Source organism: Agelaius tricolor, unplaced genomic scaffold (genome assembly GCF_023055355.1).
Source record: "Agelaius tricolor isolate 1412-34295 unplaced genomic scaffold, bAgeTri1.0.p SCAF_54, whole genome shotgun sequence".
Taxonomy (NCBI): domain Eukaryota; kingdom Metazoa; phylum Chordata; class Aves; order Passeriformes; family Icteridae; genus Agelaius; species Agelaius tricolor.
In genome coordinates this window covers 296891-314489 of record NW_027269314.1, presented here as the reverse complement: position 1 = coordinate 314489, position 17599 = coordinate 296891, and the positions used below count along the sequence as shown (strand labels likewise).

The 17599-nt window shown below is 55.7% G+C and overlaps 1 protein-coding gene across 15 annotated transcripts; it reads right to left on the bottom strand.

Annotated features, from left to right (window-relative positions):
• Window positions 1–18: 18 nt before the first annotated feature.
• LOC139604624 (protein O-GlcNAcase-like) lies at window positions 19–17390 on the bottom strand. Of its 15 annotated transcripts, none has more exons than XM_071455783.1 (19): window positions 16980–17390; window positions 14449–14500; window positions 11948–12045; window positions 10854–10984; window positions 10221–10392; window positions 9659–9757; window positions 8384–8668; window positions 8180–8302; window positions 6972–7789; window positions 6834–6902; window positions 6408–6716; window positions 5440–5614; window positions 4261–4317; window positions 3273–3358; window positions 2950–3054; window positions 1695–1786; window positions 1182–1374; window positions 941–1112; window positions 19–716 (listed from the first exon to the last, which is right to left on the bottom strand). In XM_071455783.1, exons 1-19 carry the CDS (start codon window positions 17017–17019, stop codon window positions 580–582), a joined length of 3213 nt encoding a protein of 1070 aa, XP_071311884.1. In that variant the 5' UTR covers window positions 17020–17390; the 3' UTR covers window positions 19–579. The 15 variants fall into 15 exon arrangements, with proteins under 15 accessions (XP_071311884.1, XP_071311879.1, XP_071311880.1 ...); XM_071455778.1 differs by having other exon boundaries at window positions 6408–6794; window positions 16980–17388; XM_071455779.1 differs by having other exon boundaries at window positions 6834–7789; window positions 16980–17388.
• Window positions 17391–17599: the final 209 nt, after the last annotated feature.

Sequence of the window (17599 nt, the reverse complement as noted above, 5' to 3'; positions counted from 1 at the left end):
CCAAGAAACGAGCCATGGTGAGAGCCCAGCAAACGCTTTATTGCCAAGGACAGCGCTTCCCTCAGGCCCCAGGCACAAAAAGATAGACTGCCCCGCCGCATCCCAAACCAGATCAGTCCATACAGACAAGCAGGTCCTCAGTGCCGAGAGCCAGCCCCAGCACCGGCTGCCCAGTCTCAGGCCACACGGGGGATGGAGAGAGCTGGGCAGCCCAGCCTGCATGACAGGGACACTCCTGTGGCACTAAGGCACCATGCTGTGCCCCAGGACCACAAACCCAAACACTGCTCACGAGCTCCTGCAGGCCTGAAGCTCCCCAGCAAAGGTGCAGGGTACCCAGCAAACATTTGGGGTGGCACAGAGGCGGCCAAATCCCATGAGCAGCAGAAATAGCTCTCTGCTACCCAGGTGCCTCACAGCCCTGCACACATCCCAGTGACATCCTGCTCGCCCCCATGTCACCTCTCATGTGTACCTGGCCTGCTCCAGGTGCCCCTCTGCTCCCGCTTGCTCAGGCCGATGCTGTGTGGGATGGGGGGCTCAGCCTGGCCTGGGGCACTCTCTCCCTGTGCCCTGTCATCAGAGGAGTCGTCCCAGGAGCTGAGAGCCGGGAGAGCTGCCCCAGGCCACCGGCAGGGCGACAAAGCCCAGCTTGCTGTAGAAGCTCAGCTGCTGCCTGTCGGAGTCACTGACCTGGCAGAACACTCCCCGTGAGCCTGCAAGGGAAGTGAGGGTCAGGGCACTGGGACTGGGGACACAGTGACAGTGACCCCCTCCATAAGGGAATCAGTCTCTCCCTGGCCCCTTTATCACAGAGTGATGCCCTGAGACACAGGCCCGCATGTCCCCAGTGCAAGGGGAGGGGACAGTGCCCGGGAGCATTGGCAGGGGACAGCTCCCAGCACTCGGATGAAGGGCAGCACTCGGAGGTCATGCTCACCATTGGCCCTGAGTGCACTCAGCAGGCAGAGGGCCAGGCTGCGACTGGCCCCCACATCCAGCACACGGGGGGCCGTGCCCAGCTGTACCAGGGAGGGGAAACGCCTCAGCACGGGCTGGGGCACTGCCAGGGGCTCTGCGTGGAAGAAGAGCACTGCTTCCTCCAGGGTGTCCTGCGGGAGACAAGCACAATGAGGGAACCCCCTCCACCTCTCCTATCCCCGCTCCAGGTGTCCCCTCACCTGTCCCAGAGCTGCCCCCCCTGTGCCCAGCTCTGGGGGGTACTTGTGCCTTATGGCTGGCAGCCAGCTGCTGTCTCGCTGCTGCAGGAAGCCTTCGGCATGGAGTGCTCCGGCTGCGTAGCCACAGGGGCCATCCTCATCCTCCAGCACAAAGGTGTACTCAGGGCTCAGGCTGAGGAAGCTGCCCAGGAGCCTGCCAGGGAGAGGGGGAGCATGGCTGAGCTGAGCCTGGAGCACCTGGGAAACCTCAGAGCAGCCTCCCTCTTCATCCCCCAGCTGGACAGCACACCCAGCACCCAGTGAGCACCCCTCTGAGACCCCTCAGCCAAGGGGAACCATTGCAGCCTCCAGCACCCAGGCTGGACATCCATGTCCCTCCCTGTCCCTCCCAGTGAGGCCACTGCCAGCCATGGGGCAGTGCTGGTCCCCACAGGGACACCAAGAGAGGCCATCTCCTCACTCCCCAGCCCTGCACCATGTCCAGGAGGGAGCCTCAGAGGGGCCACATCTCACCTGTCACCGAGGAGATCCGGGTGGGCCACAAGGATCTCTGCCACTTTGGGATCACAGTCCAGACTCTCCCGGCACATGCGGTAAAGCTCTCCCTGGAAGAGCCAGATCCGTGTCAGCCCTGGCTGTACCTGCCATGCCACAGTGCCACCACCTTCTGCTGGCCTTGGGCTTGTGGCCACAGCGCAGGCAGCCTTCAAACCAGAAATTGCCATTCCGGTCAGGCATCCCAAGAGCAGCTGCTGGAGCACCAAAAACAACCCTGAAACTCAGGTCTCCAGAGAGCCTGAGCACAGCAGGACATCCCCAAACGTCCTGTCCTGGTCACAGTTGAGTTTGCTGCTGCAAACATTCTGATAAAAGCCTTGCTCCTGAAAGGGGAGGCTGCCCTGATCACCCAAAAACAGAGGCAGGGCCATGCCCTGCTGTGCCTGTTCCTGCCACGGGCTGATGGGCTCAGCTGGCTCTTCCTCTCAACCATGTTGTTGTCAAGGTTCAGCCTGAGCAAATGAGCTGCACTCGTGTCTGTGCTGGCTGGATTTGTGCTGTTAGCCTTTCCTTGAGCTGGACAGGAGCAGGGTGAGGGACAGGGGTGCTCACTGCAGGGAAACCTTGAACATTTTGTCCCTCCATATCCAGATTCTCCCCTTCCCTCCCTGTCCATCAAGGGATGTCAGAGCAGAGCTGGCACCAAGCAGGTCACAGCTGACAGAAACTGATGCTCTCCATCAGGGAATCACCCCATAAACTGGATGAGTGTTTGAAGAAGGCATTTGGAGATGGATCCCCACAGGCTCTGGCAGTGCCCTGAGCTGCAGACTGGTGAAGGCTGCAGGAAGTTGCCATCCACACTTGTCCTATTCTGGATTTTTCCTGGCATCTGCTCACAGCCAGTGCTGGAGATCAGCACTGCGGCTGCTCTGGAGATCATCCACAGCCTGGCAAACCTGCCCTGTGCTGGTTTATCCATGGCTGAGGGGGTTCCCTCTCCTGCTGTGCCCAGGCCCCTGTCAGAGAGGTGGATTTGCTGAGGCCACAGCACATTCTCCAAGGCAGTGTCTGACATGCTGCTGACCACAGCCCCAAAACCTGCCCTGGACCAGCTGGCTCTGAGCAGAGCTGGACAGAGGGACCCACCCCACACTGGGAACTCAGCCTGGGGGCTCAGCAGCAGATGAACATGTAACTCATCATTTTATGGGCAGAACAAGCCACACAAAGGCTCTGGCAGGAGCCCCCTCCATGCCACAGCTCCCACCTTGTCCAGGGGCAGCAGCGGGCGCAGCAGGTACAGCTGGCTGGATGGGAAGAGCGGGGGAGGATGGTAGAAGAGGTCACAGCTGTTCCCCACGGGCAGCAATGCCTGGAAGAGATACAGCCCATCAGTTCATCCTGGCTCCAAACCCCATCCTGGAAGCAGCAGGAGAACGGCTCTGAGGCTCCTGAAACCCCAGGAACCACAGCTGAGGTTGCAGAGGCAGCTCTGCCTTCCTGAGGTTGCAGCAGCTCAGCAGGGTTGGGATGGTGACTTCCCAAAGGCTCCTCAGCCCCACAGGGAGGGAGGGAGGGAGCCACTCTCACCTGCAGCTCTCCAAAGAGGCCCCCACGGCGTGCCCAGGGCTCGGCGTCCCTCCCCAGCAGCATCGGGGCACTGATGCTCTGGCACCCTGGAAGCAGCAGGACACAGACACACCTGAGGTGAACAAAAAGCTGCTGGGCAGGGGGAGATCAGCCTCTGCCACAGCTCCAAGGAGCTGCTCCCCAGCTTTGCAGCCCAGGATGGTGAGAATGTGCCCTGCATGCTGCTTCCCTAAGGAAGGGGATCAAGGCACACGGATCCCTCTCACACTGAACTTGGGGACCTGCTCAGGTCATCACCTGGGAACAGTTCTTGCTTTGTAAGAGGTCACAAGGCTCACAGAGCAACCAGGGAGCCCCAAACCAGAGGAAAGCTGTGCAAAATGATGCACAGGCATTCAAAACACAGCCCCACCTCTCACCCAGGGCATTGCTGCTTCCAGAACCCTTTTCCCACACAGGGTAAGGGGTCTCTGGGATAAAAGGTCTGAGGAACCATATCCTAGAAATGGCTGTGAGATATGGTGAAGATCTGCTCCCTCCCTGGCAGCATTCCCAGGGCCATTCCTGCAGGCAGAGTGGGGAAGGATAGCCTGATGCCTGTGGCACTCACATTCTCTGAACAGAGAGAGAGATAATTCTCTCTCACAGGTTTTTTCCTGGAGAAGCACAGAGAGAAGAAGAGAAAACAATTCTTAGCAGAATCCAATTACCAAATCCCTTCAGGTAAATAATCTCCCTAACACATTCCACATGTGCAAAAACAACAGGAGCAGCAAGTAGAGCTGAGAATTGTTTTCTCTTCTTCTCTCTGTGCTTCTCCAGGGGAAAAAAAACAAACTGTGAGAGAATTATCTCTCTTTCTCTCTGTTCAGAGAATGTGAATGCCACAGATGGTGAGTGCTGGGTGCTGCTGTGGGGCTGGGGGTGATGGGGGGCAGCAGCCAGACCCCCAGCCAGGTGGGTGAGCCAGGGCAGTGCCCATACTTACAGCCAAAGCAGCTCCCCCAGGTGCCCTTGGGGTCAGGGTCGCACAGGAGGTGACCATCTGCAAAGGAGGTGAGCAGAGGACAAGGGTCAGCAGCAGAAAATGCCAAGGGGAGGTGAGCTCTCAGGAGGGACCCTGGCACTACCAGCTGCACATCAGAACCCCAAATCTCTGGGCTGGGTCCCAGACACCTTCACCTCCTTCTTGGGGAAGAGAGCAAGCTCCAGGTGTGCCCCTGTGCTGCAGGGTCCTGGCGCTCTGATGGAACCCCACATTTCTCTTCACAGAGAAAAGCAAGGCACAGTTCTTCCCAAGAATATTCTTATTTGCTGTGCCTGTGTTTGTGCCAAAGTAGAATGCAGTATGGAGATTGTTTACCCAGAGTGATGGTGTTTTGTTTCCTTGGCCTATCAGGGCCAGGTGTGTGTGTGTGTGTGTGTGTGTGTGTTGGATGACAGTCACGAGATTCCGTGCAGGGTTGGGTGCTGGGCAGATTCAGTTTAGATGTAATGTAATAAAGTATAGAATAATATAGTATAATAAAGTAATTAATTAGACTTCTGATAAGGTGGAGTCAGATGCATCATTTCTCTCCCCTTGTTGGGGATTGCCTGCAAATACTCTGCCCTGACATGGCTGGGTTTGGATAGGTGTGATGGGGCTGGCAGGACTGGCATCAGCCACGTGTAGGGGGATAAGAATATAAGAAAATAAAGATAGTGTAGAAAGTCATCTTACCCCTAAGGAGTTGCAGCTGGGTCAATTATCAAAGATTAGGAACAGGGCCTGACTTTAAGCTGTAACCCATGAGAAGAAGAGTGCGATAAAAGAGTGGGGTGGCTGGGTGAGAAGGAACTGGAGTAGGTGATTTTGTGAGGAAGAGTTAGTGCTCCGAGGAGTTACCCATGAGAAACACCAAGAAGGGATGAAACTTTCGTTGGGTGACAGTCACGAGATTCTGTGCAGGGTTGGGTGCTGGGCAGATTCAGTTTAGATGTAATGTAATATAATGTAATATAGTATAGAATAATATAAGAAAGTAATTAATTAGCCTTCTGATAACGTGGAGTCTTCTTCATCATTTGTTGGGGGCTGCCTACAAATAGCCTACTCTGACAGGGCTGGGTTTGGATAGGTGTGATGGGGCTGGCAGGGATGGCAGGGATGGCATCAGGCACGTACCCAGCCAGAGGACGAAGGCACTGGCAGCCAGCAGCAGGTTTCGGATGTCCCACAGGTAGGGGTGCAGGTCGTAGAGCAGCGCCCGGCCGGCCGTGCTGACCAGGCGGCTGTGCAGGCGGCACGTCCGTGCGCAGAGCCGCTGGAAGGAGCGAGCCTGGCCCCGCCACCGCGTGCCCTGGGGACACACACAGCCTGTCAGGCACCTGGGGGACACCTGAGCCGGATTGCAATGCAAGAAGTTTTCTATTGCCATCTGTATGGCAGGTTATCTTTTGTCAAGTGGGCAGTTTGCCTTATCTCTCTCTTTGAGTGACCACAATCACCTTTGCCTTATCTCTCTCTTTGAGTGACCACAATCACTCCTCCCTTGGGAGGGGATATCTGCTGATAACAGCCATTGAATGTCTCTGCGTGGCTGATAAGAACTACAGCATCCCAATGGGAGATGTGAGCCCAGGGGGAGGAGCCAAGCATTCCTACCCAGATATAATCCAGAGGTTTTGAGACAGCAGCACAGCTTCTCCACTGGATTCCCCAGAGGAACAGCAGCTGCCTCTTCTTCCACTGGATCTTCAGAGGAAGAATACACCCTTTTCTACAGGATCCCCTTGCTCCAACAGAACCACACCTGACACTTCAGGAGGGCTGCATCCACATTTCCTATTGGACTGCTACCAACACCCTGATCCACAGGGTGTCAGGTTGGGTTCTGATTCTGTCAGTGTTGTTCTGGTGTACTGCATTGTTTATTTTATCCTTTTATTTTTTTTCTTCCCTATTAAAGAACTGTTATTTCCTGCTCCCATATTTTTGCCTCCTTAATTTAAAATTTATAGCAATTTGGAGGGGTGGGGAGGGTTTACATTCTCCATTTCAGGGGAAGCTCCTGCCTTCCTTAGCAGACCCCTGTCTTTCCAAACCAAGACAACACCCCAGCCATGGCAGAGACCTTCCAGGAGCAGCCTTACCCCACAGGCATCAGGAGCTGTGGCCGGGACCCCCACGCTGAGGCTGTTTGCTCGCAGCCACCGAAAGTGCTCCAGGAGCTGCTGTGCCAGAGCCCCGTGCTGGTAGGGCAGGTAGAAGAGCTCCACCAGCATCCGCACCTCCTCCAGGGTCAGGGGTGATGTGGGGCTGGGCACGGCCTCCTCTGGGCTCAGTGGTGCTGTGGGGTGGGGTCTGGCCTCCTTTGGGGTCATCGGTGCCATGGGGTCAGGCTCAGCCTCTTCTGGGGTCATCAGTGCTGTGAGGGTGGCCCTGACCTCCTCTGGGGTCACCTGGGATGTGGGGCTGGTCCTGGCCTCTTCTGGGGTCACCTGGGATGTGGGGCTGGCCCTGGCCTCTTCTGGGGTCACCTGGGATGTGGGGCTGGTCCTGGCCTTCTCTGGGGTCACCTGGGATGTGGGGCTGGTCCTGGCCTCCTTGGACATCATGGGGCCAGACCCAGCCTCTTCTGGGGTCACCTGGGATGTTGGGCTGGTCCTGGCCTCCTTGGACATCATGGGGCCAGACCCAGCCTCTTCTGGGGTCACCTGGGATGTGGGGCCAGACCCAGCCTCCTTGGGAGTCATGGGGCCAGACTCAGCCTTCTTTGGGGTTACCTGTGATGTGGGGCTGGTCCTGGCCTCTTTAAGGGTCATGGGGCCAGATTCAGCCTTCTCTGGGGTCACTGGTGCCATGGGGCTGGTCCTGGGCTCCTCTGGGGTCATCTTTGCTGTGGGGCTGGTCCTTGCATCTTTGGGGGTTATGGGGCCAGGCCCAGCCTCCTCTGGGGTCACTGGTGCCATGGGATCAGGGCCAGCACCAACCTCATCAGTCAGTGGGGCTGGGGCACCAGGGCTGGCACCATTCCCAGGTCCTGGGGGTGTCTGGGGCACATCAGTCCTGATGGCCTCAGGCTGGGTGCTGCTGGGAGAGTGGATGGGGCTGCCATCCCCTGTCCTGGCATCACTGGTGGGCAGGGAAATGTTCTGACTGATGTTGGCCCCACTGCTGGAGCTCCTGGTGGGGCTGGGGAGGGTCTTGGTGGCCACTGGGGTTGCTGCAGACTGGGCACTCCCAGCCACACTGGGCAGAGCAGAGGGGGGCTCACAGCTCCCTGTGGTGGGGAGCTGGTCCCCAGCCCTTGTAGGGCTCTGCTGGTGGCCACTGGGTGTCCTGGCTGAGGTCACCTCCCTGCACCCCTCCTCTGGTGCCTCTCCACAGGGCTCAGGGCTGTGCTGGTCTGCCCCACCAGGAGCAGAGCTGTGGGGCTGAGGGTCAGGAGTGGCCTCCTGTCCTCCTGCTGTGCCAGGCTGCAGCTTTGGTCCTCCCTTGAGGCTGACACTGGGCTGTCCTGGGGTCCTTCCTCCTGCCAGAAAGGAACAAGAGGGGGAAGCTCCTTTGGGCACCTGCATGGAAATGGGCCGTGACAGTGCCAGGAACCTCCACCCCTGAGCTGCCAGGACCCTGGGCTCGAGTTCAGGCCCCCAGGGCTGCTGAGGCTGTGGCTTTGCAGAGGCAAACATTGCCAAACACCAAGCTCTTCCTCCAGCCCAGGCTCTGCTTCTGCCAGCCAAGGAAACCCTGTCCAGGCTGTGGCCGTGGCAGGAGCACCCACGGGGCAGCACAGCACACCTGCCCACCATGGCATGCATGGCCCTGCTGCCACAGCAGCCCCAGACCCTCCAGATGGGCGGGGTGGAGTTCCTCACCCCCCACTCCAGGGACTGAGGGATGCTGCTCATGCAAATCCATTTACCTGGCTCTGAGGCCTGCTGGTTTATCTCAGTCACCCAGTCACGCAGTGCCAGCTCCAAGGCTTCCTGGGGGCTGTAGCTTCCATCCTGAGCTCCTTGGCTGTCCCCCAGGGCTCCCTCCATTCCTGAGGAACTGCAGCCCATCAGCCTGGGCAGCCCTGCAGGGCTGGGCAGGCAGAGCTGCCTTAGGCACGGGTGTGAGGTACCTGCACGCTCAGGGTGGGCACAGCTCCCCAGCTCGCTCCCAAACCAGGTGCCCAGCGTGTGGATGGGGATGAAGTTGGCCTGGAGCTCACAGTTGGGGTTGAGGAGCAGCCCTTGGAGCCTGGACATGAGGCCAGGAGCTCGGCCCATGTAAGGGCCCAGGAAGACTCGTCTGCAGTCGTAGTCGTTGGCGTAGAGGTTGTCCCAGATGACGGGAGGGCGCCTCAGGACGGCCTCCACCTCCTCCAGCAGCTCTGCTGACAGCTCCTGGGACACCACCTTGGGGCCTGGGACACCAGGGAAGGGACACAGCAGGGACAAGAACATGAAGATGAGGATGTGGTCACCACAGCCACAGTGAGGAGAGCAGAGCCCCAGCTCAAAGCCCTGCACACCACAGTGGGGTCACTGTCACTGCTGGTGGCTCTCCCAGGACAGTCTGCGGCCACATGGAGCCACATTTCTCCTCACAGAGAAAAGCAAGGCACAATTCTTCCCAAGAATATTTCCGGGTTTCACATTCTCTGAACCTCAGAGAAAGGAAAAACAATTCTTATCATTTGCTGTGCCTGTGTTTGTGCCAAAGTAGAATGCAATATGGAGATTGTTTACCCAAAGTGATGGGGTTTTGTTTCCTTGGCCTATCAGGCTAAATGTGTGTGTGTGTGTGTTGGGACTGAAGGATGAGATTCAGTGCAGTGGAGTGCAGCTGAGTGCTGGGCAGATTCAGTTTAGATGTAATGTAACATAGTCTAATAATATATTATAATAAAGTAATATATAGTATTATATATTATTAATAATAATAATGTAATTACTAGATCATTATGTTATAATTATCTTATTAACTATTATTCATGCAATTATATTCATATAATATACTATATTATATTTATAATAATATAATATATAATATATTATATATTATATAATTTATAATTTATAATTTTATATTTATATTTGTAATTTTATATTTATTTTTATATTTTATATTTATATTCTTATATGTATTACATTTATATAATTATTATTTATAATTGTTAATTATGATAATTATTATAATTGATATGATAATTATTATATTAATTGAATGTTATATAATATTATATATTACTACTGATAATATATATTACTAAAAAATATATATATATATATATATAGTCTAATAAAGTAATGAATTAGCCTTCTGATAAGGTGGAGTCCTCATCATCATTTCTCCCTGCCACGGGGCTCAGCCTGTTTTGGCAGCCACAGCCCCAGAGCTGGTCCTGGCTCACCTGTCCAGATGACAGCAATCCCTGGGAGCAGCTCCTGGCCAATGGTCTGCAGGTAGCAGGACTGGCTGGGGCTGGGAGAGCACAGGGAGCTGCAATATTCTGGGGAGAGAGCACAGAGCACCCCCTGAGGGCTGGGGACCACAAGAGGAGGGACTGCTGGGATCATGGGCCAGCCCTGAGGTGGGCAGAGCTCCACTAGGAGGATGAGGAGGCTGGGATGGGCTGCCAGGATCATGGGCTAGTCCTAGTCTAGCCCTGGGATGGCCAGAGCTCCACTAGGAGGATGAGGAGGCTGGGATGGGCTGCCAGGATCATGGACTAGCCCTAGTCTAGCCCTGAGGTGGGCAGAGCTCCACTAGGAGGATGAGGAGGATGGGATGGGCTGCCAGGATCATGGACTAGTCCTGAGGTGGCCAGAGCTCCCCTGGGTTGATGAGGAGCCCAGGGAGAGCTGTGAGGGCTGCCAGGGCGCTCGGCTCTCAGCAGGAACAGGGGTGCAGCCCAAGGGCACCCCAGTGTGAGGGGGCTCCCTGCTTTGGGCAGCTGGGGCTGCAGGCAGTACCTGTAGGGCAGAAGAGGAAGACTGAGGGTTGGCCCAGCTCCTGGTACACCTCGTTGGCCACAGAGGCCTGAGCCTGTGCCAGGGAGGGGAAGACATCTCTGTCAGCTTGGCACATGCAGGGGTCGATGTCGTCGAAGAGCAGCGCGAAGGAGCGGCACCCCAGGGCAGCCACCTGTGGGCACAGACAGGGGCTGCTGGGACCCCTGGGCAGCAGAGACCCCCAGGGGGCTCCACAGGGGCATCTGGGCATGGCACAGCATGGGGCAGCTCCTGCCAAGGAAGTGGCAGCTGCCCATGGAGCAACCCCACCGTGCCAGCAGCTCTTTGCCCGCCCTGGGGCTCTGCTCCGTCCTGTGCCACCCTCGGCGCTGCCCAGCAGTTTCTGGGGCTTGGCTGCTCCTTCTCCTGCCCCCAGTCAGGCACCCATGGAGCCCTCAGCTCGCTGTCACAGTGACAGGGACAGCACATTGGCCACTGGGCAGCCCAGAGCAGCAGGAGGGGTTCACAGCCCATACCAGCCCATGGGTGGGCACAGGGGGCACACATGGGCACGTGTGGGTGGGCACAGGGGGCACACATAGCACATGTGCCCCTGGCCTAGGAGCAGTGGGATGAAGGAATGGCCCACGGTACCTGCCTGAGTTTTTGCTGCAGCAGGAGGCGATCCCCAGCGCTGGAAAACACCATGTCCTGACCAGCAGAAATGGCGAAAATCAACTCCACCCCCCGTTCCTGGGCAGCCTCGATGAGAGACCGCATGCGGGCTGGGGACAGAGCACAGGGCACCTGTGAGAGCTGGGAGGGACAGGGGAGAGGGACAAGGGGTGGAGGGGGATGAGGGATGGAGGGTGAAAAGGATGGAGCAGGACAAGGGATGGACAAGGAATGAAGGGGGATAAGGGATGGAGAGGAAAAAGGGATGGAGGGGCATAAGGGATGAAGGGGAATAAAGGGAATAAAGGATGGATGGGGACAAAGGATGAAGGAGAATAAGGGATGGAATAGGACAAGGAGTGAAGGGGAATAAGGGATGGAGGGGGAAAAAGGATGGAAGGGAATAAGGGATGGAGGGGAAAAAAGGATGGAGCAGGACCAAGGGATGGAATGCAACAAGGAATGGAGGGGAATAAGGGGTGGAGGGGGACAAGGAATGGAGCAGGATCAAGGGATGGAATAGGACCAGGAATGGAGGGTACAAGGGATGGAGGGAAATAAGGGATGGAGAGAGAAAAAGGATCGAGCAGGACAAGGGATGGAGGGGAACAGGGGATGGAGCAGGACAAAGAATGAAGGGGATGGGATGGAGTGGCACAAGGGATGGAAGGAAACAAAGGATTGAGCAGGACAAGGGATGGAGCAGGACAAGGGGTGGAGGGAGAGTGATCCCCAGGATTGTGGAAGGAAGGAGCTGAGGTCACTGGGAGGGGAGAGGCTCCAGCAGGACCATTTCCACTTCCTTATGACACAGAGGACTTCTGACAAGGGTCTGTGGGCCTGGCTGTACTCAAGCACACTGCCTGAGACCCACATGAGAGGCTGGCTGGTCCCTTAGGCAATGCCCCATGGTGGGCACGCTCTGGGAGTCTTCTTGCCCTTGGCAAGGTCTGGGGGCTTCCCTGGCATGGGCAAGGTCCTGGCAGGATGGAAATAGCTGGGACACAGCCCATGCTTTCCCCTGAGGGACCTGGGATGCCTGCAGCCCCCCAGGGGCCCAGCAGAGCCGCTACCTGCCTCATGCTCTGTGTAGGGCTCTCTCCAGAGCAGCCGGTGCTTCAGCTCATCCTTGGGTGCATACATGTAGCAGTTCAGCCCTCGGTGCTGCAGCCTGGGCAGGGAGAGAAAGGAGTCAGCCAGGCTCCACACGGGCTCTTTGCACAGCCACAGGGAGACAGAGATCCCAGCCAGTGCTCCCAGAGCTGAGCTCTGATGTGGGAACCCAGGAAATTCCTCTGGCTGCCCTGGAGGGCTCCAGCCCCGGCCCAGGGGGCTCAGAGACCTTGGCACAGAGCCCAAGACCCTTGTGCCTTTGATTTAGCCCTTGGAAAAAACAATCACCAACCTTATATGAAGAATTACAAGCCATGAAAGTTTAGGTAGAATGATAGCGAATTTATCATGGGGTGAAAAAATAGATTTCTGGTGTTTTTAACATGGGGGTTAAGGGGCAAGATGGAGGGATCTGGGTGTGTCCAGCCTTTCTCCTTCTTCTTCTTGGCCTCCATCTTCTGCTGTGATGGTGGCACTTTTGGGTTGGTTTAGAGTAGAAGCTCACTGTCTAACATAGGTGATGGGTATTGGGAAGGAACTGTAAATATTGTTTTTAGTATAAAAAGATAACACTGCCTTGGGGGCAGGCAGAGTGCCTCTGTCTGACCTGCTGAATGGACCTCGGCAGGACAAGAAAAAGAATTTTATAGATAAGAAACAATAAACAACCTTGAGACCAAGAAATGAAGAGCCCTGACTCCTTCTTCGATCACCAGGCTGGGAAAAGAGACTTTGTGACACCTCAGGGTCCCTCTGAGTAGCAAGAGTCCTGAGAGTCCAAGGTTTGTGTCAGACACCAGCAGGATGTGCCCCCTGGGACAGACAGGGCAGACACCTCCCTCTTTGGCACTTCTGCATGGAAGCCATCTGATATATTCATTTGGTTGTATTCATCCTCCTCAGCAGACAATATTTTACATTTTCCCACGGTGAACAGAACAGAAAACACTTCAGGTATCTCCTGATAAAAGTCCCTTATTTTGTTTCTTTCTAGATAAGAAAAATACCAATGGACCCTCGTGTGCCGCATGTGAACACATCCCAGTGCAGCACCAGGCAAGACTTTCTCATTCCTGAGCTACTTTGGAACATCCCAGCTTGTTTTCCTTCCATTTTCTGTATCTCAGGGATCTGGGGATGCTCAGCCTGCAGAAAAGGAGACTCAGGGCTGCCCCCATCACTCTGCACAGCTCCTGAAAGGTGCCTGTGCTCAGCTGGGGCTGGGCTCTTTCTCCAGCAGCACTGACACAACCAGAGCACACAGCCTCGAGCTGCACCAAGGGAAATACAGGTTGGATAGCAGGGAAAAGCTTTTCACAGAAAAAATTCTGGAATGGCTGCCCGGGGAGGTGGTGGAGTCCCCATCCCTGGGTGTGTTTAACAAAGCCTGGATGTGGCTCTGGGTGCCAGGGTTTGGTTGAGGGGTTGGGGCTGGGTTGCACTCAATGGTCTTGGAGGTCTCTTCCAGCCTGGTCATTCTGGAAATTCTGTCTGAATTCTGTCCCTGCACTCTGCTCCTTAATTCCACTTGTCACTGCCCACACTGTCACCTCCTTTTTATTCATTTCCCAGCTGTATTTCCCTCTCTCCCTATTGGTTGAGGTACTTGAGAGGCACAGAGTTCCTGAATCACCTAATACAGACCCCCTGCTTCCAAGGTGCATTCCCCCCTCTCTTCTTTTTCTTTGTGTCTCTGCTCTTTTTCTCCAAATCCAGGAATTTAGCACAGTCTTGGGTGAGTCTGTGTCAATTAATAGAATTCTTATGGAATTGATGGAATTTATGGTTACTCCTATTGCTTTTTTCAAATATCAATATCTGGGTTTATCTACCTGCAGGCATTTCCCCCCTCCCTTCTTTTTCTTTGTGTCTCTGCTCTTTTTCTCCAAATCCAGGGATTCAGCACGACCTTGGGTGAGCAAAAGTCTGTGTCAATTAGTGGAATTCCTATGGAATTGATGGTTACTCCTATTGCTTTTTACTGATTTTTTTTTCCAAATATCAATATCTGGGTTTATCTACCTGCAGCCCCACAGTTTGTTTGTGAAGCCACCTCTCTCTCCTTTCTTTCATTAGTACAGATCAGCTCTGAATCCTAACTGCTCATCCTAATCATTGGATGGCAGAATAATTAATCATTTCCACGAAGAAACTGCCTTTTAACTCTGCAGAAATGGGACTCTAGCCTGGGTTTTGTCTGTGTTTCTGCTCTCCTCATCTGCATCACGTCCCATGCAGGGATGTGCGGAGCCCCAGCACCACCTGCCGGCCCCGCGTCCGTCCGTCCGTCCGTCCGTCCGTCCGTCCGTCCGTCCGTCCGTCCGTCCCGCCGCACCCACGGCCCGGCCGAGCGCGGATCCTCCCCGGGGCCGTGAGAGCGCCGGGACAGGGGGGACACTGCGAGCCTGAGGTCCCTCGGCTGCCACCCCCACCTTCAGAGAGGAAAATTCAGGGTACTTGCCATTGAAAGAGGAGTTTCCTCTGATCCATTGACCAGGGTCGCCCATAGAAACCTGGAAAAGAGAGGGGAAAAAAGGCAAAATGCAGTGAGAGGCTGAATGAGAGATGTGGGACTCCAGGGGCTCTCCAAAATGCAGTTTATTGTACCCAAGGTGTCACAGCAGTCCAGGGTGGTGGGTGACAGAGCCTGTGCCTACAGCTGTCAGCTCCAGCTGCAGGCAGCCCTGGAGACCCTTTGGTTTTGGTTACAATGCATTATAGACTTTTCTTTTGGTCACAATATATTATATTTTTTTGTTGTTGTTACAATGCATTATATACTTTTCTTTTGGTTACATTGCATTATATACTTTTCTTTTGGTCACAATGCATTGTATCCTTTTCTTTGCTGAACATCTTCATACAGTAGAAGCAATCTACACCTTAACTTTTATCTCTAGCCCATCATAACTATAATTACCATATTCACGTTACTGTTCTTCAATCACTATAAGTTAGTGAATTACAGTTAAAGCCAGAAGTTGCTTTTCAGTTTTCTTGCAGTGGAAAATTCTGAGACCTTTTTTCTACTTGCAACATTTGCTGCCTTGTTTGCCTGTGCTCTCTTTCTGCTTGGTGAAAACATCTTCTTGTTTGAGGTGGGTTGATCTTTTAAGTCCTAAAAACTCCTTGTAACTCACACACCCTTTGCCTCCTTGGTTATCCAGTGAGACTGGCTCAGCAATTCTTTTCTTCTCTATTAAAACTTGCTTCCATCTCTATTCCTTCATCAGACTCTACATTTAAAAATCTTTCTGCCAAGCACACACACATCTGTGAGACTTTCTTGTCAAACTTTCACCCTTCCCAACAATGCAGTTGTTGGAAAGTGCCTCAGAACAGCCTCTCTGGGCTATCCCTGCAGGCAGAGCTGCACTGCCAGATATGCAGCACCCATTCTGCCTTTGGGATCACTTCCAGGGAAGGGCCCTTCCTATTTCTGCATGTAGGGAGATCTGGGAGGTGCAGAGCTGTCTGCAAAGCCAGGGAGAAAGGGTATCCAGAGGAACACAAACCCCTTCCCCTGGGCCAGGCTGATAAATGGGTTTGGAGAAATGCAGATTTGACAGCTCCTCAAAGTGGAGGTTAAAGGGAACCTGTCAGAGCCCCAGCACAGACCTGAGATTTAGCAAGAGAAGAACCTTCAGCCACTTAAATTCTCTTCAAGATCTGGCAGATGCAAGGTGAAGTCTCACAGAAAATCCATTATGTCTTGGACAGTGATGAGAATTGGCCATCAAGGTATCTCCCTGCTTTCTCTCTGCATTGTGGGCAACTTCTGAGTCAATCCTTGCAATTTCCAGCAGTCAGGGCCAAGGGCAGCAGACACTGGGAAGTGACAGCATTCCCCAAATTGGGTGGTGCAGGCTGCACTGACTCCACCAAGCTGGGAGGAAGGACCAGCTCTCCATGAGGCCAGTGTCACCTGCATTTCCCAAAGCCCCTGAGTGTCTCAGAGCTCACCTGCCCTCATTCCCTTGGCTCCCTTGGGCAGGAGCCCCCCCTGCAGCCCCCAGCACCAGCCCTGGGCAGTGCTGAGGGGGTTTGCACCACAGCAACACCCACCCTCCATCTGTCCTCTCTCTGCTGACACATTTTCTACCTGCCCGAACGCCTACATGGTTATTCCATATATTTTGAAACAATATAAGGTCACTTTGCTATCCATCCCCTACCACGCACGGGGACAAATTTGTGGCCACTCGAGAATCCCAGCAAACATTTCACCCCCAAAAAAAGCTATTTCTGTGGTAAATAATTTGCTATTTTGAGATCCCAGCGAGGTCCCCAGAGTCCCTGCATGGCCCCTGCAAGTGACACTCCCACAGCACGTGCTGCTGTGAGCTGACGTGGGCTGCCAAGGAGGCCACTCAGCAGTGTTCTCCTGGAATGCATTTGCCAGCATCATCCCTGTCCTCCTTCCCAGGTCAGCTCTACTACATCAGTGATTCACGTCTGAATCATGTCAGCCTCCCCACCCCTGCATTTCCTGTTTGTTTTACATCCATTTGCACGGTGCTCCTGCTCCCTCTCAGGTGGGGCCGAGGGCCGTCCCCCTCCCGGGGGTGCTGAGCTGCCAGCAGGAGGGCAGAGGGTTCTGCCGGCTCCAGAGGGAGCTGGGGATGCGCGGAGGGAGCAGCACAGAGCTCTCCCTGACCAGCTCTGTGCACAGGTCCTACATGGCTGCCCCGTGGGCAGGGTGGGCACATCGGGAAGTGCCCCTGAGTCCAGGGCAGCCAAGAGCCCCGTGTGGAGCTCTGGAGGCCGAGCAGAGGCTCCCTGAGCCCCTCTGGCTCTGCTGGGGTGGCTGCAGGGCTCTCTGGGGAGGTGCTGCTCCAGCCCCCTGGCTCAGATGGGGGTCGGTGCAAGGGCCCCACTCCTACCTCCCCCCCATCCTGGGGCCCTTCCTGACCCCGGTTCCCTTGGGGTGGGTCGGAACAGCCCCGAAACGCCCGGGCGGGTCGGGCAGCGGCCCCGGACGGACAGACCTACCTTCCACCACGCCGCAGAGGAAGCGCGGCCGCTCCGCCATCCCCGCGCAGGAGCGGCCCCGGCGGCCGGGGATGGGCGCGGGGTGCGCGGGGGGACCGAGGAGGGATGGAGGAGGGATGGAGGAGGGATGGAGGAGGGATGGAGGAATGCGCGGAGGGAATGGAGGAGTGCGCGGAGAGTGGAGGAGTGAGCAGAGGGGTGGAGGAGTGCGCGGAGAGATGCGCGGAGGGACGGAGGAGTGCTTGGGAGGATGGCTGGAGGGGGAGCGGGGGTTGAAGGCGTGCGCGGAGGGATGCGCGGGAGGGGATGGCAGGTGCGCAGGGGGGCGGGAGGATGCGCGGAGGGCTGGAATGTTTGCTGGGGGATGCAGGGCTCGCGGGAGGGGACGGGAGGATGCTCGCAGAGCTTCGCGCAGGGGCGGCTCCACCGCCCGCCCCCCCGCGGGACGCGCTCGCCGCAGCGCAGGGGGCGGCTCCGCGGGTGGGGCCATGGGGCGGAGCGGGGGGGATCCCCAAAATGCCTGCGGAGCCCCTGGGAAGCGATGCTTGAGCCGCAGTCTCGGAGCCCGCGGAGCGGAGCCCCCGGCGGGCCCGGTTACCGGACCCCCCCCGCCACCGGTG